At 46.1% G+C, this 20,594-nt stretch overlaps 1 protein-coding gene across 1 annotated transcript in view; it reads right to left on the bottom strand.

Annotated features, from left to right (window-relative positions):
* Positions 1 to 20,594, bottom strand: part of sh3rf1 (SH3 domain containing ring finger 1) — a 31,138-nt gene that overhangs the window by 6,683 nt on the left and 3,861 nt on the right. Inside the window, exons 3-6 of the mRNA XM_088312380.1 lie at positions 4,728 to 5,003; positions 4,311 to 4,406; positions 3,231 to 3,530; positions 1,210 to 1,320 (exon numbers count right to left, since the gene is read on the bottom strand). Coding sequence (XP_088168506.1) covers positions 1,210 to 1,320; positions 3,231 to 3,530; positions 4,311 to 4,406; positions 4,728 to 5,003 — 783 coding nt within the window. The remainder of the gene's footprint in view (positions 1 to 1,209; positions 1,321 to 3,230; positions 3,531 to 4,310; positions 4,407 to 4,727; positions 5,004 to 20,594) is intronic.

The following is a 20,594-nucleotide window of genomic DNA, read 5'->3' as shown; positions in this document are numbered from 1 at the left end:
TCGCAACAACACAACACATCGCTTACCCGCCGCCCACCCACCCCCCGAGCGGTATGCGCACGAGGGTCCGAGCGTGTTACGGCTGACTGGCGACGCTGGAGCTGAGATAATTAGGCCGCCTGCGGGCAACAGGAATCATCTGTACAAAAACATCACGTAGGGCTCCCAAGTGAAGCGGAGAGCTCCACCTTTTGTGTGCGCATTCCTGCTCATTCACCAACTCGGCATGCCAGCGTGCGCGCGCACACACACACACGCACACACACAGGAGGGTTGTGTGTGCTTTTGTGTAGGCTGAGAGCTATTATTGCCCCTTTTTTTCCCGCAGCATAAATGTACAGAAAGAAGGGATTTTGCTTAATGCCGCTCGCATTATCTCGTGAGGTAGATTCTAAAGTAAGGATGGGCAACGGGCGGCAAAACACCTTGGAGTTAATCTCGATTCATTTTATAAAAAATAAAATAAAAATGTTGACGCTAGTGAGTTGTAATAACAGTGTTCACCCCTAGATGGCGGACATCGCTCACCAGTGTCGGTAGTTGTGCATCCGAGAAGAGAGGGTGTGGCCGGGCTTATCGCAATTAGGTGAAGAAAATGGAGTCTTTCAGGTAAAATAGGAGGCGCGTTATACGTTGATCAAATTTAAATGCGGCCCAAGCTTGCTTAAGAAACTTCAACCTGAGTTGCCAGGACAACACCGACCTCAAAAGTATTTTCTGTGAACCGTTGATAGTTTAAGCGCTTGTGCACTCATTCAACACTTAATAGTGTTACAAACAGGTAGAGTACGACGACTTGGAGACTTTTCCGAACCCGCTAGCAACTGTTTATAAATTACTTTTTTTAGCAAGCAATAAACAACTCCAAATCATTTTTGTGGGCTTCTGAAGACTCCGCCCACAAAAGGACAGACAGCATATAAAAAGCATGAAGCCACCAATCGCCATGTACAAGAATTGAACCATATATTTTATTATACTTATATATTCATGTTTTCCTACATTATGTCAAAGTGAACGCACTTGGATGTATAATATTATGCTTGATGATTATAGACACCCCAGAGAAAACTACAAATCCCCAAAAACTCCAAGCAATTCAAAAGCTCATTTCCATCAATATTTGTGAAACTTTTGACACACGCACACATTTGTAGCAACAATTGGACATAAGCGTTCCTCAAGCCTTAGCAAAGAGTCTGCACGTACCAGCGGAATGGGCGTGTAGCTGGTCTCGGAAGGAAACGTGAAGACCGTTGCTGTGGTGACGGGACTGCTCGGGGGCGGAGTCACAATCAGTCCGGTCGTGCAAATGTGTACCTTTCAAACGGAGGACAAATGAGGCTCATCAAACATGACGACAAATTCCACGCACACGGGACAAACGCAAATGACTTGAATGGGTTAGTCAAGTCCCCAAAAATAGTTTCAATATTCTCAAATTGGGACCAGGCGTTACGGGAACCTTTACTTGAGCGCCGCAATCATAAAACATTTCATAAATGGCACCAATTGTAAAGGGTGAAAACACGAACGAACAGCACGGGACATACTTTGCCCTCTCCTGATCCAATGTGGAGGAAAAGCACAGAAGGCACAGTTTCGCCGGAGTGTCACATTGTGTCATCGTGCTTCTCGTCGAGGTGGCGGCCGATTGGCCGACCGCAATCAGGTGACCCGCGCGACACGTGATTGGCCCGTCGTGAGCATGAGAGCGCGGCGGTGTCGTGGTAACAAGGCCTCAGTGTAGCTGGCACAATATCTTCCCTGTGGCCTGCGCGCTCCCTCGCTCGCTCGCTCTCCCCGCGCATGACTGCACCCGGCCGGGACGCCTCTTAAGGTGAACCTCCGACTGCATCTGCCGTCTCTCAAACGTCTCGACAAGTTATTTTCCTGCCAGACTTGATGTGATTTTTGCTTTATGGCGTCAACCGCGGCACTTTGATGGTGGCAAATGTTGCCTTCCAAAATACTGTACTCCGCTTGGGCGACGGTAGCCCACCTTTGTTTTCTTTTGTCTGCCTGCTGGAAAGATCAGTAAGGTGGAGGTGCGAGGACGGTGGGTTGCGTGCGCGCGCGCGTGGTCAGCATCTCTATTGTGAGTGGCGTAAACACACATTTCCCAAAGGCCAATTCCATTTTGCTTTAAAAATGTGTCTTTATGTGTTGGTTGACACGCAAAGAATTGCTTTCAGGTACGGACAACTTCATTTTCATCACCATTTTGTCTTTCTTTGAAATTTGGTTGTTTTTACTTTTGTTAAAGAGGACATATTTTACGACTTAAAGGCAGCTATGCTACGAATATATGCTAAACAAATACACGTACATTATTTGTTAGCCAATTCAAAGAAATTGGCTAACGTCCCACAGCACATTGGGTGTTCAGCAAGGAAGTTCTCCAAGCACGGGATTTGAAATTTGCCCCGAACGGCTGGTTTAAAGCAAACTGTATGACTTGCTGTTCAATTTCTGTCATGGCTCCCTGACGCTTTTTCATGTGTCCTGTTATGAGAGATATGACCACAGAATGGTGCAATAGATGTGGGCGCGAGATTTATTATAATTTTTTTTTTTTGGGGGGGGGGTAATTTCAGTTTTGGAGGGTTGTGTTCGGGACTGCAACTCACAGAGCGCTTAGTGCATTCCTCAACTCCTCTTTATTATTTTAGTGCTCTTTAAACACCTTCACTGATGCTGTCCGCCTATTTGGGTCTATTTGCAGCGCAGGCGGCCTCAGACAAATTGGCACGTCTGCGAGCGTGTCTAACCACGTCCAAAACCTCTGGCAGCTGCCGGCCATAAAGCAGCTGCTGTCATGTCTGGCTCGCTCCGCGGGGACCCGGAGGCCTGAAGACGTTTTTCACAGGCGAGTGGAGTCATGTAGCCACGCATTGCTTGGATCCTCGTCACGTTTGTCCGGTGTTTTTGCACCGCTTCTTCATTTCGGCACAAAATACTCTACCAAATATCATCAAAACATTGTCGATGGATGATTTTTAGGCCGATTGGCCTAAAAATCACCTCTTCTCATTTTTTATGCTCAGGCCGCCATCTTGTGGCATCTTGACACCAAGGAACGATGTTCAAGTGAGCTCAGTGGGTTCATTTAGACAAAGTAGTGCTTTGATGCTTCCATTACAGGAAATAAGGATACTATAAAAAAAATATATCCGTTACAAGCCAGGCGAAGGTCTGTAGGTTCCTCTCGTGTGCTCTTGATATGTTACCTGTGAAGGTGCGCTGCAGGAAAGCCCCCCGCTGATCTCGCCGATGCGGGCGGCGGCGGTGGGGTTGCTGGAGCTGATGAGCACCGGGCCGCTGATCTCCATGGAGTGGCGTTGTGGGGGCGGAGCCAACATGGGCTTGTGGGACATGGTGAGGGAGGTGAAGGAATGTCGCTTCTTGCTGTTCTTCTTGTCCCGATGGCCGCCGTTGCTCTGGGGGCCCGAGGAGGCCCCCTCGCCCGACTCGCCGTTGGGGTCGGGGGGCTTGTCCGACTCGATGAGCTGCCGGGCCGCAGAGTTGAACTAGGAGGGAGGAGAAATTGGAGGGCGAGAGCGAGGTTGAGTGTGGTACACACATACAAACTATCGGGCATTTTCCTCTCCCTACCGATCCACGTCAGCCTGACTAGCCAAAGACGAGCCTGCTATGAAACTGTCGACTTTGTGACCCGTTTCATGTGCGCGGCTCAAAGCAGAAGCACTATCATCACGGGCTCTTGCCAGCGAGGTTGCCCTCGAGCAGGGCCATCTACGCTACATAAAGATTTAGAATTTGACTCCGATGCAATGCCGGTTCATCGTCTACACGTCGGCCCAGTGAATCAAGACAGGCAAGAGTGATTGCACAACGTCAGATGGAGCACTTCAAATTTATGTCAGGTGAGGATGAGCTTGAACACCCAAAGCAACCCATTCTTACTTTAAAAAAAAAATAAAAATACTCAGGTGTTACTTTCCACCCTCGACCCCTTAATGTCTTCGTTATGATATTACCTCTGATGCCGGGAAATTGTCAGGTCCACCCCATCCCCTGATTTTGTGTCAGCGCCATTAAAACAGCAACATGGTAAAACAGGCAGTGTGAAAGTGTACTAAGCCAATAAAAGCAACAAAAGCCCCAAAGAAAACAGCCCAAAAAAGACTTTTCTTAATAGCTCCGTGTGGTGCTATTTCTGAGCTCGCCACCTCAAACCGTCAAAAAAAGTCTAAAAATAAGCGTTTGAGCAGGAAGCCACCGACGTGTTGACCTGGATCTCAGCACACTCGGCGAACGCTAATTCTGCCGCAGGGTGTTTTTCTTACCTCCACGTATGAGATGGGGAAAATTCCAATTTTGTCTCCCAGCATTCCCTCCGCCCAGTTCTCATCAACCCGGCGGATGACAGTGAGAATGTCATCCTGGAAAACAAAAGAATATTTGTTCTCTGAAAATGTATTACTTGAATCTAAACAGTCTATTATCTTTCATAAGTCGTCTTTCTCTTGGCTACACTCCTCCCAGGATTTCAGTTTGATTTTTTTTTTTTTCCAATCACTTCAAGACGGAGACGAGATGCGGCATTTTGCTGAGCTAAACTGCTCTCTCCACCTAATGAGCCCGGTCTTGCTTGTATTTTTCGTCAAGCCTCGCCTAATTACAGCCGTTCATCAAGAAGCCAGACAAAATGTAATTATCATGCATGCTTCAACTGAAAGAAACACACACGCTCCAAGAGTTACCTTGGCGAATGGCAGGCAGTCCTTGTCAGCCTCCTTGTCCTTGAGCTCAAAGTCATAGAGTGCCTTGCACTGGGGCGGCGGCTGCGGCAGCGGCTTGATGACTTGCACAAAGTTGGTGGGGAAGAAGCCGTGCAGGCCGCCCATCTCGCCGTGGTACCAGTTCTCGTCCACCTGCCGGCGCAGGATGATGACGTCGCCCTTGCTGAACTTGAGGTCGCCCGGCTCCTTGCCATCGTAGTTGTAGAGCGCTTTGGCACACGGCAACTGGGGGATGCCCTGAAACCAAAAAGTGGGACAGTAAATATACAAAGTCGGCCAGAATTTTGCTTAGTAGCGTGTGTGACGGAGGTGGGGGAGATTTGAGTCTGTCAGTTGATCAAGTAACTGCACTGCAGTGGAAAACTCTCCTTGTGATTTTTATTGTGGCGAATGAGTTGTGAGAACGTTACACAATCGGCCAACACAAAACCATCGCGCCTCCATTTGTGTTAAGCGACAGCGCAAGCTTCAGTGAGCTTCCTAAATGGCTATTGTTCCATTTCACGTCCAAATCACCGAGTCCGTGGCTTGGCCTAACTCAGTGCTGACCACACGCACACGCACACGCACGCACGCACACGCAAGGGTTTGTCAAGGCAAATCAGGGAAGAAAGAATCACTCGAAACACAACCCACAATGTCGGATAATCGCTGAGCGTTGCTTTGGTGACCTGAAAGGGACAGTCCAAAAAATCCCGGCTCTATTTTCACACCTTTGATGCAGAAATTAAATCAGAAGCCAGTTTAAAAGCAGTTACTGACGCTATAGTGTTGAGAAGTAAGGCCCGCTTATGCCTATACATGCCACAAGAGGGCAGCATTGCATTACCTTTGTATAAATGAAACACCTCAACACACTCCTACATCGTTTCTTATTGCCAAGAAGCCACAAGATGGGGCCAAAGAAAAATTTTATTGCTCTGGTCTGAGTACTAAAAAATAAAAAATCCCAAACCGCAAATATGTGGGAGTTCTCTGGCACATGAACACATAGGGACAAGTTTAAAAAGTTAAGCTTTAAAAAAGAAAAAAAAACTGATGCATGCTGAAAAACATTATAAGACAAATCCAGGATATCTCAAGCAAAGACGAAAACACTCAAACAGAATATTTTCCTTTCTCTGAACTTGGCTTTGGTTGCGCAATATGAAAAAAAAAATCATTGCTGAAACACATTTTTGGAAGGTACCACACAGATTTTCAGACTTAAGTGAAGGCCCAACGAACCATATTGAAGGATTTTCTTTTCCCAAACCAGAACATAGATCAAGAACTGACACTCCAAAGTCTGCCACGAACTTAAACATTTGTGTCCGACTAAAACTTTCAGGAGTCCAGTCCCGTCACCCCCCCCCCTCCCCAAAGGAGTTTTTTTGTATCTTAGCCCCCCAAAACCCTGAAAGGGCCATTCAGGGGATGACAATCCAAGGAAAGAGGGCCAAGCCAGTAGGGGGGTAGCAGGCCGGAGAAGCTTCAATGTTCTCCATTCAGACTTCGGGGTGTCTAGAAGGGAGGCTTCAGCTTCCCAACAACAACAACTATTTATCCCGCTGATTGCTGGACATCCTCGCCAGTGATGTGAATCCCAAACACTTTGGAAGTGAAGTGTCGTGGACGGGGAGGCAAGGAGCGAAGGGGTAAAAGAGAGTCTGGGAGGAGGAGGCTGGATGGTCTCGCTGGAGGCTAATGAGGCATTGGGAGGCGCCGGGGAGAATGAAAGTACAGAACGAGCGCTGACGGTGAGCCGGTCTGACGTTACCCCGCTGCACACAATCATACACACCGAAGCACAGAACCAATGAGGCCACGCCGATTGCCTCGCCTGGGCCCGGGAGCAGGAGCGCTGGCGAGGAGGGAGGAGAAGGAGGAGGAGGAAGGGGGAGGAGGAAGGGGGAGGGGGAGTCCCCCTACATTTTGTACTGGAACTGGGCCTCCTTTCAGGGGATGCGGAAGGTGGGGGGTTGTCAGGACTGTGATGAAAATGCAAATGATAAAGTGGGCGCAAATGACACAAAGCCGATGGGATCTGCGGACACGGTAAATAAGAAATCACCGTGACCGTTCTAAGAGGGTCAAAGATTTAAGGACTTTGCGGTTACATAATGGCCCCGGCATCGCAAATGTGTCCGCTCCATTGGCTACAATGGCCACATGAGACCCCATTTCCCACTCTCATTTCGACTGAAATTACACCCCCCCCCCCCAATTGACTTTTTTTTTCAATTTCTTTTTAGTTCAACCCGAACTCAGGATACGGTTAGTCAGCTGAAATTAGGCAGACTGCCCTTTTTCTCTGGAGTTCAATTTGTCAACCCTGACCTCAACCTCAAGCCGACCAAACTAAGAATGATCACAAATGATCTTGTTTTACAAAAAGGGAGGGACTAATACCATCCTTGCTTGCATTCTCACTTCCTGTCGGTGTAACGGTGAGATGTCAGAATCATTTTGCCCATCTCGTGCAAGTTATGGCGAATAATAAGGCTTCTGTCAATGTGTAAAAAGAAATCCGGTGTTTTTCCTCTTGCCCTTCTTTCCCTTTTCCAGGTGATGTCATCTGTTCCAGTCGCAATACGAGGACACTGGCCATTGACACGCTGCAGCTGGTCGGCCCAACGGTCCCTTAGAGGGACAGGATGTAAAACCGCAGAACTTTTTAGGCCGGATTTACACGGCAGGTCCAAGTGCCAAAAATTCTGATTCAATGCCTATTCCTTTTTTTGACAGTCGCCTTCCATGTACAGTTCAAGTGAACATTCCATTTGTCACTCACATGAACATGAAGCAACCAGCAAGCGTAGAACCGCAAACTGCTTGGAAACAACTCCACGAGCGGGTAGTGAAAATAGGAAAGTAAACAATAATACATAAATAATACAAATATAAAAGTATATAGAATTTGGTTAGCTTGCGCAAGACTTGCGGACTGTTAGCCAGTTACCAGCCAGTTCTCTCATCTGCTGACACCCACGTCACTCACCAAGTCAGGCTCCATATTATAGTGTGGAACACAAAGATGGGGCAGCCCCAAGTTGACATCCCGAGTGGGCTACACGATTGTTAGCAATGACAACACTAGCGCACGGGAAACCGTGATTGACGTGGACGCGTGTTCGAACAGACAGATCGCATCGCTGCGTGACATTATTGTTACGCTCGTCGACACAGGAAACGTTCAGCCTGGACTTCAAGTGCGCCAGAATCCAAAAATAACCGCCGTTTCCTCGCAGTCAGCTGAAGAACGTGGGCTTTAAAAATACACTTTTTCTTTTCAGTCACCCGCATGGAACGGGTGCGGACAGATTTATAATAATCAAAAGCTTGGTCTGTTCTGACGGAGACACTTAGTGGGCCGCTTTGACACTGATCAGCTGCTGGATACAATCATGCCTCTATGCCGGATAATGCAATTACAAGAGTGTGCTAAAGGGATTTAGTCGCTCTCTTCCAAGTCGCTAGATTACCATGAAGTGATGTCTTCTACAGCCCACGCATCCACCATATTTTTATAGCAACGTTTGCCCCGTCAGCAAAGTCTGGCCAACGCAGACAGAAACCTTAAGCCCCCACCTCCTCCCTCATGTTTAAACGCCAGAGATGTCGACACTCCCACATGGACACCTCCCAAAGCTTTGCAGGTGGCATCCAATGAGGGACTGCATGAGGACATGACAAGCGCTCGCCCGAACGCTAGCCAACATATCTGGCGCAGCCGTCGGCCAGGTGGTCATTTGTAAGGACATTTGTTGTTCATTAGCAGGTCATTTGCCGCCCAACAATCCCAGCCGCCCACCACCGATGCAAGACAGGGAGGAAGGGAGATTCCGAGGGGCAAGACACCATCTTGACTCCATTAGCGCTGCATGAAATTGATTCCTAATGGCGTTTTTTTTTTTTAATGACCATTGTACAGCGGGGCTCCTTTCAAACACCCTGCCATTCTGCCTTCGGATCCTGAGGGGTTCTTTGTGTAAAATGCAGGAACTGGGCCGCGGACGGAAGCACGCAGACGGACAAAGGGAGACGGAGTCGGGTTTATGAAAATAGAAAGAAAAGTCCGGGAAGAACAGTTAGAGGTGTGATGATACGACCACAAAGTAAAAATCACAATTCCACTAAAAATAAGAGTATGAGACAATGCGGCCAGACGAAAAGTCCTCGTCACAGCGGAACCTCAAGGCACATTGTTGTCTGCCTCGCAATGTACCTCTAGTTTCCATGGAAACCGTTTTTTGGTGGGGTAGAGTATGTTTCTGATTGTCAAGAAGTCAAGTCAGTCAACTTCTTCAAAGGTCAGCACTGAGATCGACTGGAAGAGATGCAGGATAATTAGGAGCAAGAAAAATAGGCAGAGAAGGTCCCCTACCAAGCAGCAGAAATATTCGTACCCACTGAGTAAAGATAATATATGAATATTGTTATAATACAATACAATACAATAAATTATATGTTAGCACGAAGACAGCCGACAACTTTCGTTTGACATCTTTTGTAGATTAAATTATATGGTTTGAAGAATTTGGTGTTTAAATATACTTGATGTAATTTGTCTTTTTTTTTTGTCAGTTTTACAGAAAACTTCAACCGGGAGTGACAATGAAACCATGACTGCAAGCGAGTAATGTCGTTCTATACAAATCCAAAATAAAAACAAAGTAAGGTAAGGTGTACATTTTGCCAAAACGAAACACCTAAATCGAGCTACAAGTTGGTCACAAAACCAATTCAACTTCTAAGTAGACTTTACGAGATCAATTTAGTCGATTGAAGTGACGTGATCACAAGATGGAGCAATACGTCGAGCTAAATAACATTCATTTACTGTAAATACTTGTGTACTGCTTCTTTTTTTTTCTGCAGTGGAAGCAAACAAGCCGAAAGCATAAAAAGCCGAGCTCAGCTTTGGTGTTGTGGGAATAATTCATCTACTGCAATAACCCATTCAAGCTTCGCCGAGTACTTTTCTGTACAACAACTCCCCCGCGCTTGTTTGTTGCCGCTCACGACACGGGAAATGAGGCTCGCCGTCTACTGCAGGCACGAAAGCGCTCACTCGAAAAAAAAAAGGTGCAGTCTGGAAGCCAGATGGATCACACGATGAGAACGGGAAGTTTTCAACAAAGTGCTGCGATGGAAACTCGTGTACCAGGCTCAAGTTCAAGAGACGCAACTCGAACCTTGCGCACGAAGCGAGACGATGTTACAGTATTTCACTCGGCCAGGTGCAAAACGCATCACGGCACTAACCGCCCGTTGACCCCGGCCCTCTTTGCTTTTTACTGCCAGGTCCTGACCTGGAGCTGAAGTTCAGGGAGGTTCCTGAGAACCTGGAAGCGGGTCGATGATCAAAGCCATCCGTCACAGAACTTGGCTACCTGGCTCCATGAGGTTGCCATGTGGGACAGGAGGAATTACACAGAGATTTGGTGTCTATAAAGAGATCGGTGCAAGCAATAAATTCTATAAAAACATTCTTCTGGCGAGACATGGTTGGGGTACCCCCCCCGAGTACCGCTAGTAAGCTATAGATTAGCCGACAAAAGGAAAGTGTTTTAGCAGGGAGCTAACATGGCTTTATGGACACACACACACACGGTTCTTATGAGGGTGTATTCATGGGAGTTATTTATTTATTTTTTTTCCACACAAAACCCAGACTGGCACAGCATTTTGTCTAAGCCCGAGTGGGATGGTTTACCTGGCCGGCCCCTCGTGCGGGGGAGGTAAAGGCGGTTCTGGGTGGGCCAGTGGATCACCCACTCTGCTTGTCTGACTTAAGGCCGAGAGAAGAGAAGTTCTTTCACGGCTTGCCAGTTCATACAGTGGGCTTTAACGAGCGGCTTCGCAGGGGCCCGCTGGTGTCTAGAGTACACACAGCAGCAGAGGAAGCCAACAAGCTACAATGCCGCCAGCAAAGATGACACAGCATGGCGTGCCATCCTAAAGCCGCGTCGGTATTCTGTTGCAGACACTGAGCGAGAAATATTTCAGCAGTTTTGGAATGTGCAGTTAAGCAAATGATCGTTTCATTTTAATGATATATGCCAAGTACTGCTGGTGTTCATACAATCTTTTAATAAATTAGACAGATGAATGTCTTTGATCTGGCTTGGACATTTTCTAAAATAGACAAACTATTGATGTCGCACGTCCCTAAAAGATATAGAGAGAACGATTGACATATTCATGTAGTTACTATTGGTGTTGAAATTTCAGAAAAACTAAATATATAGTGGTGAGCGCTCAAGGCCTTGAAGGCCTTCTCTGCTGGCCTAACGTAATCAAGAAATCCTGATCGTATTCTTCACATTGATGCCATATTATATCCTAGTGTTGAATTTTTTTAGGCTTGAGTTTTTATCCAATTAGAATTCAGCGAGCTTGTGTTGCCAGGCAGATTTCATAATACCAAGCGCTCGTGTACCCTCGAACGAGGCCTTCAGATGCAATCGTGCGGGCGTCTCTTCTGTTTGTCAATGGGCTGTCAGATTGGTTGACAGTTGCGATGACGAGTTGATGACAATAAGGCCTAGTGATTGGCACAGCATGATTTCTGCCATACGATACACGCTTGTATGCCCTTTCAAAACAGAAGCAAACTGATGAACATGGATGCAAAATGGGCATGATGATTCGGTAGATTGTTGAAACTTCTTATCTTACAAAGGAGCCATTATTTCAGGCAGCAATCAAATCAGATTTAATTTGGTGGATTAAGTCCCGAGAGACGAGTCGCACATAAGAAGTGAACTTGTATCCGAGCTACAGAGGGCTTTGGTCCGCCAATGTCACAGCATCAGTGAACGGAGCGGGCAGTCAATACCAGCTGAATACTAAGCGTGAGCTCACTTTATTCGCCGTTTTGCGGCTGAAAGCGAGCACTGTCAGATCTTTTGTTCCTCCGACTCATTCAGCGGGAGCCACCTGCCCCGCTCGGACCAACTTCCATTAGCGCGGCGGAAGTCAAGGAAGTGGACTCTATAGGTCCGCTATGTTGCTTTCCAGTTAAGGTCTGGTCTTGAAATACCAAGCCGTCACTTCCAAATGGCCGTGTTGCCGAGTGAAGAACTTTGCTTGCGTCGGCCCAGTATTTGTACACCCCTCGAAAGGGCAAACAAAGAAAGGATATTGACACAGAATTGGCAAGGGTCCGAGGCACAAACACTGCTGCGATGACCATTTTTTCCCCCCTTTTGTAAACAAAGCGCGAGTGTGTTTGTTCATTCCGGCCTGGACTGAGCCCAGATGTAACATGGAGCCGCGAGCTCGCCTTCAAGTTCACGGTTGGACATACTAAGCAAAAACGTTGAAGGATTCAGGTTTTTCAAAAGTGGATCGCCGCAGGGTTGACGAGACGTTTATTGAGAAGAAGTGCGTTCACAAGTGAAAATTCAAGTGATGATTTTACTTGCTGGTTTCTCACGTCTTGTCCCGTCCTGTTGGACTCTGGGCTGCTTTCAAACAAGTAGCGGCTCGCATTGCCGTGAGCAGGGCCTCATTTTTATGACCGCCCCCTCACAATAGGCTAATTACAGCGACGCCAGAAAGAAAAGAGGGGAAAAGGTGCCGTAATTATTGATCTTGGGGGTATTTTGACATTGGCCTTAAAATCTTACGCCGCCCCAAAATATATTGACATGACAAAACTAGTAAAGGAACGACACCGTATATCGGGATCCTGAGGTGCGAATGGCGATGCTAGAACATTTTATTTGCCGTTGCAGGCCCGTGCCTCCATTTCCTAAAGCGGGTACAGGGACCCCTCAAATGACAAAGTCCGAGCCGACAGTTCTGCCAACTGATTCAGATTCTAGTGACGGCAAAATCTGCGGTTGCCGGGGTTACGAGATCCACAATGATCCCGTAAATTGAAGCAGTTGTTGCCTCCTTAAGCCTCAGCAGTAATAAGACGCCATGGAGAAGATGGATTCAGGCCGCACGGAATACACACCTGTGTTTCTGCACATCCTGGCCTGTGACTCATTCAAACAAACATTATGGCCATTTGGTTGGCCCACGACAGGATTTGTGTTTGTGGGAGACAAATGGGCTCAAAGTGCACTTCCAGATAATGAGACGTGTTTAGGAAGGGATGCAAACAATGAGAGCGTAATCCTCGCGTGGCGGCGGGGTGTTTGTGCAGAAGGGGCGATAATGGCGGAGAGCCTTAACCACCTCGACTGCCACTCTTGTCAGCGTTGTCGTTCTCCTCAAGTTCGCCATAATTAATCACAGCGTATCAGTGAGAGGGAACCGGCTGAAAGAAGACGCCCATCTCATCTTCTGGCAGTCACGATTCTTTTGAAAATAAAAAAAGTCTATAGGATGAGACATCTTACGTTTACAAAATGATACGTAATTGCTTTTAATTATAGCATCCAAGGATTCCTCCCATGAGGATCAACACAGCAGAACAAAGACGCCACTCGGGATAAACTGCAACGGGAAAAAGTCTTATAAGGACTAATTGACCCTAAAATGACAAGAAAGCCAACCAGATTTTCTGCACCTTTTCAGACATGAGACCTTTTTTGGAGGTCTACTTTAGTTAGACACGCATTTTAAATTTTAACTAGCTGCTACCGTGGATAAAAAAATTCTACATACTCCTATTCAAATGATTTTTTTTTTTGTTAATATTGGAAAAAAAAATGAGAACAAGATGCAATGGCAGCTGCAGACTTTCTTTAACTTTTTGTTCATGGTTTCTTGTTTTTTTTTGTGGCTCTTCTCATGATAGACAAGGCAACCAACTTTCATGTCGCTATTGGAAACTGGCTTTGGGGGAATTTTCAAAGTTTCACTTTTTATAGGCGGTCCGAAAGGGCACATCACTCAAGGTGAGCCCGAGGCAGACGGCAGCACCGAATCGAAGATGCATCCACAGCCAGTAATAGCTGCGGGGGTCGCAGGTCAAACGACTGAAAACGAAACTCTGGACTAATCATTATTTGGCCCCGGGGACGGGAAGAAAACACTTAACATGCCAGCAGCCAAACAGCCCGTGGTTGATCACGGCGGCCCCACCAATCACAACAAAGGGTCATAGGTCAAAGTGTTCCTCATTGGCCAAGGAGGTACTATAAGGGCTCTTTGGGGAAAGGGCAGTCGCACAACGAAAAGATAGGGTGTCGGGCAGCTGACCAAATAGTCACACGCGAAAACCCCACTGAAGACGTGGCGTCGGTTTATAATGGAGTTCGGTTCCTACGGTGGCGACACAACCCGAATTGCACGCAAGTCAGAACACGTTGTCGTCTATCACGGACCTACTGCCAATTTTAGGGCCACAACCATTTGGATTTCTTGAGGCCGATTCCAAAATCCAGCCATCTATTATCCGTACCGCTTCTCCTCACAAGGGTCGCGGGGGTGCTGGAGCCTATCCCAGATATCTTCAGGCAATAGGCGGGGGACGCCCTGAACGGGTTGCCAGCCAATCGCAGGGCACACAGAGACGAACAACCATCCGCGCTCATACTCACACCTTGGGACAATTTAGAGCCTTCAATCAAACTCTCGTGCATGTTTTGGGGATGTGGGAGGAAACTGGAGTACCCAAAGGAAATCCGCGTAGGCACGGGGAGAAAATGCAAACTCTACAGAGGAAGGCGGAGCTGGAATCGAACCCACAACTTCTGCACTGTGAGGCCATCGTGCTCACCAGTCGGCCACCGTGCCGTCTCAATTCCAGAATTTGGGGAAAAAAAATACAAATTTATATCTAAGAAATCAACATTTTTTGTCATATTGTTTTTTTGGGTTTTTTTTACCTTATTTGAGTTAGCTTCTGCCTGATTTTAGTTATTTTTGTGGTGTATTTTTATCCCATTTTGTCATCATTTTTCCTTTTTTAAACGTTTGATTTTGTCTGTGTTTATTAGTCGATTTTATTTTAAACAGGTTTTGTTTTTTTTAATTAAAAAAACTCTTGACAGGTTTTCCTTATGCCAGTTGGTCAAATACGTCAATGGGCAGCATGTACCACCAGTATATTTGCTGTTTTTTTTTTATTCTTGAATATCATTTTTATGCTGATAAACTCCTGCTCCACACTTTAGCCCATTTATCAACAATATACAACTATGAGTGGACTACAACTAGAGCCAACTACACATTTTCTACTTTCATTCCGAAAATTAAAACAAAAAAAAATTCACGTGTTTTCAGCAATAATCTTGAAACACATCTAACGTAATTAGAAACAAAACTACAATTATCTAACAGGGTCATAGGTGGAATCACATTTGTTGTAAAGTTACGGTTTGAAGCATTAATAGAGGCAAAACTAAACATTTTTTGGGGGTAACTGACGCTACCACCAACTGAAAAAACTAAAGAAAGTGAATCCTCCTTGAAGAATAAAACCAGAGCTTCCTTGGTAGAAGTAACGACTTCCATAAATATTTCCTCCCTTGCGCTGGACAAGACGCCTGCTTAAAACTATTTTGTGGCGGCCTGCAGGTGCGATAGGAATGTGGCGAGTGGGCTAATGACTGCTCCCATTACTATTGTCATGCTGACAGACTTGCAAGAGATGAGACGAAGGGAAATGGGAGCGGGGGATGGGGGGGGGGGGTGCTGGGGCGTCATAGGCCACTGGTAAATATGTTTGCGCGGAGGACCACCCAGAGTTGCACCACCGCTTGTAACAACGCTAAGAAAATCTTTGTTAAATTTCACCAACACTAGGCAGAGAAGTGCAGGGAAAAATCACGGGCAAAGAGTTTGGAGTTCAGAAGAGAGGAAAAAAAAAAAAAAAAAAGACTCTGCCCAAAGGCTTTCAGGTGCAGATGCACGTCCCCGCATGCTGGCTTGTCTACACGAGAGCATAGCTTATCGGGACGCAATGAAAGACCCCTCGTGTCTTTACAAATGGCGTTTACTCATCAGGCAAAGGATGACGTTGATTCTTTTTCCGAAACACAATGCAAATAATCACCAGCATGTAGTTCTACAGAAGACGGATGCGCAGGACAAGAGTAGACACGTTTATGGGGGTGGGGGGGGTGGGGGGGTGACCTGTAACTACTCATGGAATTCCTCAGAGACGCTCACGCTAGCGCACAACGTCGCTCTCTGTCTGGGAAAAGGAGGTTAAGATGAGACAGAGCAAAACAAGTCAAGTCCTTCCTAGTTGTGTTTGGGCTGGCCAGTCTTGAAAGGGACACAAAAAAGACAAAAGGGAACCACAAAGTCCACACCGGGGGAGTAGAGTTACCCTCCACCCGGGTGGAATCACATGATTTGCTCTTTTGAACCTCTCCTTGGGAATTACGTAAACCCTGACACGGTGACGATGGTAATTACCCGCAGAAAAAGCAGCCGCTTGCCCGCTCACTCACTCGCCGCGTGTTTTTCAAAACATCGACAGGATTTACAGCGATGACGGATGAGCTCAGCTGTGTAAGACGGACGGCCAACTTAAGAGTATCGCGTTCGGAGGTTATCGACACCATCTGCGCATCTATTTACAGCATTTTGGGAGTTATTCACCAAGGCAAAATAATTCAATCACATGACTCGGCTTGAATACTTATATTATTATTACTTATATATATACTTATATGTATTTATATGTCCATTCGTGTGTTTCTTGAAACTGTACTGTATTTTAAAGTTATGTTATGTTTTCTATTGTATAGTCAAACATCAACCTGCTACAGGGACAACGGATGCAAATTAGCCATTGGCTATAATCTGGCATATTTACGGGAAAACTCTTTGATTAATATGCACTGTGCCTGTATACTTTCAAAAAATAAAATAAAAATACACATCTGGATTAGCACCAACCCAACAACCCAATTTTACTGCCGTAAAAAGGATGAGAGGTAACAGGTACTGCACGGTATGCAATGGGCAAAGTTCACTTCAGGTCACCATGGCAACGTTTTGTCATCGTATACCCTGATGAGGCTCGTGTTTCCAATACAAGTTGCATCGGCGGGCCAGCGAGAGACACATGAGCTACATAACTAGTTTTGCATCAGAACTAACCGTCATTAGTTGGAGCAATTTGGGGGCCTCCGAGAGAAACAAGAGGTATGGCAGCCCACAAGCATTTCGGGAAAACATCCCAGCAATGGAAAGATTTGACGGCGTGTTTGCCAGATTTGCGGCCTCGTGTGACGGCGTAATGACGGGCTTGTGTCACACAGGCGGAGGTCAGCCAGCCGGCCACGACGAGAGGCTTCGACACCAGCGTGACGTCATCAAAGCGGGCCGGCGTGACTCATCGACCTCAGATGAGGGTGGCGTGCAGGAATTTTAATGAGAACCTCCGCATAAGAAAAACACAAACATTCTTTTTTGCCTGGGGTATAAATCAACGAGTGAATGACAAAAAATAACAGGGAAACAAAATCCACCGTCCGCCGTCTCGTTTGTTTGATGTGCCTTCGTAGAGAAAAACAAACTGTTTGTTAAAGGCTTTCATGACACGGCACGGAGGCCTGATGACATTTTATGGACATAATATTTTGCTGTTTCCCATCAACGAACGGAGAGCAGGCAAAAAACCGTAAAACAACAGATGAGGTGGAAAAGTAACAACATCCCTCGGCGACGGGTCACGTCAACTTTTTGGGGAGTATGAACAACAATGACGGAAACACAAGAAGGTCATCCATCACTTTGACAGAGTCGAACATCCCGAGCAGCTGCGGCCAACGCAGGGAAGGTCCGCAGCCGGAACACCCATGATCACGATCATCCTCGGATTGAGGGATTTATGGAGGCCACGTTGCCACTGCGTCAAGTAGAAATGAGTCGGAATCAACGTAAATCATGGAAATCAATTTTGTCCGCTTTGGTTTTATTTCTGTTTATTTAAAGTATTAGTAAATAGTCATATCAACTATCGATATAAGGCAAAAAAAAAAAAAAACTAATATTAAATTTAGGTTGGTCAACAATTTTTTTTTTAATTTTAATTTAATTTAATTTTCAATTTTGGCTCCAACCCATGACTACAAATCACTCTTGAACTCGGATCTCTGACTCCTAGAAAGCATCCAACGTTTTTTTGTTTTTTTTTTTGCATCGCTTGGCCCGCCGTCTGTTCTCAATCCACGTTGGCAAAAGACACACACACCCCAAAAATAAAACAAGTGATGCGAGGCAAATGAGGGCAAGGGGAAGTCAAAACATCCATGTTACCGAGCACCGTGGGATGTGAGTCATCAAATTGAAGAGTTCCAGTGGACCACCCGCTCAACCGCCCACCTCCTCCCCCACTCCCACTAAGTCAAAGCAAATGCCAGCAAAGAGTGTCAAACAACTGCCGCAGCCCCGGAGATGGTGTTAAAGCGGAGTGGGTGCGCAGAGCTGACTTGGCACTAAACAGTTGTCCCTTTTGGTCACGACGCGACTTAACACACCCATCGGCTTCCGTTACCGGTCATTCGGCTGCTGTCGGCTCAGCAGTAAGATCAGAAGGGGGCCCGAGACAAAACCCTGTTGTGCATCTGTCAGGCAGGTCCCGGCCATCCAAAAAAATCGGAGGTGGGGCTGAACATCCAAAAGGAGCGGCTTCCAGGCGGCCATTTTTGACCAACCAACAATGAAGAAGTGAGGCGAAGGGTGTCGAGCGGGGTTAGTGAAGCGCTCAAGACCCCATGGAGCTCTGGCCCCTTGGGGTGGTGGGCGACGGGGATCAGAGTGGCCATTCGGTATCGGCTTTGATCTCGGGCCTTTCATGTTGGGAAGCCCTTACACCTGCACGGCCAGGCTTTTGTGTGCCATTAGCGGAACGTCTCGCGACGACCAAGCAGACAAAATGACCCGTAAAATTCATTTCCCTGAGAATGACAATAATTTAGTGAAGGACATTGTGCATGACTGCTGCACCGGTTTCGAACCGATGATGCAATGCTGGCTATGTTATTTAACTCATTCACGGCCATTGACGGATAAAGACGTCAAAGATCCTTTTTTTTTTTTTTTAAACTGGGCTGGTAGTGAATGAGTAAACTGCAACACACACAAACCATACAGGTTTGTTGTCGATGTAGTTCTTGTTTCCATTTACGTTCCTTAGTTTTACCCTCCTGTTTGATACCAGGTAGTCGACTAGTCACCAACAGCAGCCATAATTAGTTGACTAATCGGATGAGATGTAAATTGCAGAAAATCGCACCATACGAGAATTTTCTTACTTGGATAAATAAACATGAAATAAAATAAAATTGAATTTTCATGAACAACTGAACGATTCACAATTCATCAAACAAACCGCATAATCAGACAAATCGCACTGTAGTTTTTTTTAACCGGACCAAATGACGTGTCAAATGTCAACACACCCTGAAAGCGTAAGAAAGGTCCACTGAGACCGGGCTTCACAGAGCCAAGGGAAATTCCCAAAAGCCCAAACAAGCTTTGAAAGGAGCACAAATGAATAGAGCAATACCGTAGCCAGCAAGGCGGGTCGCCCAGTAGCAATTTACAGGAGGGCCTCTGATCTCCAGCCGGGGCGATCCATTATCAGCCTGTTGACATTCTGATGATTTTACACAAGGCCTTGACATCTTTTCATCAACTCTATCCTCCCATTTTTTGGAGCAGGTCATAGCTACTCACAACAAGGGGCCCTTCAATTTTTTTGCCTTTTTCTTTTTCTGTCTTAGACAAGTTAAAGAAGTTAAGAAGTTCAAACTGACACCAAGAATTGAGGGTGTTATCATACGAACATCCTTTGGTCTGTCCTCTTTTTCTTTTTAAGCAGCTAATAGAACTTGAGTGCAGACCAAAAACCCAGAGTACGATTCCCAACCATCTCCGGTATGGTTTAAGTGCTGGTGAACAATCGATCAAACTTCCACAATTTTGCTTTCATCATATGGCGTGACACATGAGACAGATGACCTACAAACAAATGGTCAGATTAGGACGTACGTGGATTTATTTTACATTTCTTGCGGATTTAAAAAAGTGAGAAATGACAGCGAGGTGCCCCCATTAAGAGAATTTTTTTTTTTAAAAAAGCATGTGTTGTATTTTCACTTGTGGAGGCAGCACTTCATCACCAAGCCACCAATTACACGTCAATCAATTCATAACGCAATTCATTACTTTCAAATTGCTGACTCTGAACTTTGACTCGTAGCACTAAGCGAAAACCGGATAAAGATATATTACTCAGGAAAAGGGAATGTTGGAATCTCATAACTCCTCAAAAACAATCTGGTGAGCAGAAGCGATTTCTGACTCAGTCTCAATTGTGAGTCCACGTTTTAAGCATATCTCGTCAGACTCTGGCAAATCTCAACACCAGAATATCTTGGAAGACTTCTGCAAATCATATTTTGTTGATTGAGATGCAAAAAAAAATCTAATCTTTTATCCAGTTGAGTAATTCTCACAAAGGCTTCCAAGAATGTTTCAGTTTCACCAAGTGAACTTTACAAGTGAAGATAACACGAGCGCACCACCCCGAATCGCTCAAGTACATTGACAAACAGCTTCGTTGAAAGGATCTCAGGTGCTCAAGACGAACAGGAAAAAAAATAAAACGTGTGAACGCAGGCAAAATCTCATTATCGGGAAAACCGTTGGCTGGTGCGGAGAGCAGTAAAGCTCGTGTGTTAAATTATTAACCGATCTCACTCACGTCCGTTAGTCAACCGGCTGCTTTCCATTTCCCTCTGATGGCAGTTAATCCGCGGCGAAGATTAGCGGCGGTAATGCAACGTGCCGCTTTTAATCCATGCAGATTTGCGCTGTATTGTTTCAGCTCGGGGTGGCATGGTGGACATGTGCTTTGCACTTCTGCCTCCCGGTTTTGCGGTTCGGGTTCGGATATCAGCGCCAGGCTTCCTGTGTGGC

This window comes from Idiotropiscis lumnitzeri, chromosome 13 (genome assembly GCF_059441095.1).
Source record: "Idiotropiscis lumnitzeri isolate Australia: NSW breed Sydney's pygmy pipehorse chromosome 13, RoL_Ilum_1.0, whole genome shotgun sequence".
NCBI classification, from domain to species: domain Eukaryota; kingdom Metazoa; phylum Chordata; class Actinopteri; order Syngnathiformes; family Syngnathidae; genus Idiotropiscis; species Idiotropiscis lumnitzeri.
The sequence above is the reverse complement of the archived record's forward strand: the minus strand, read 5'-3'. Positions and strand labels throughout refer to the sequence as shown.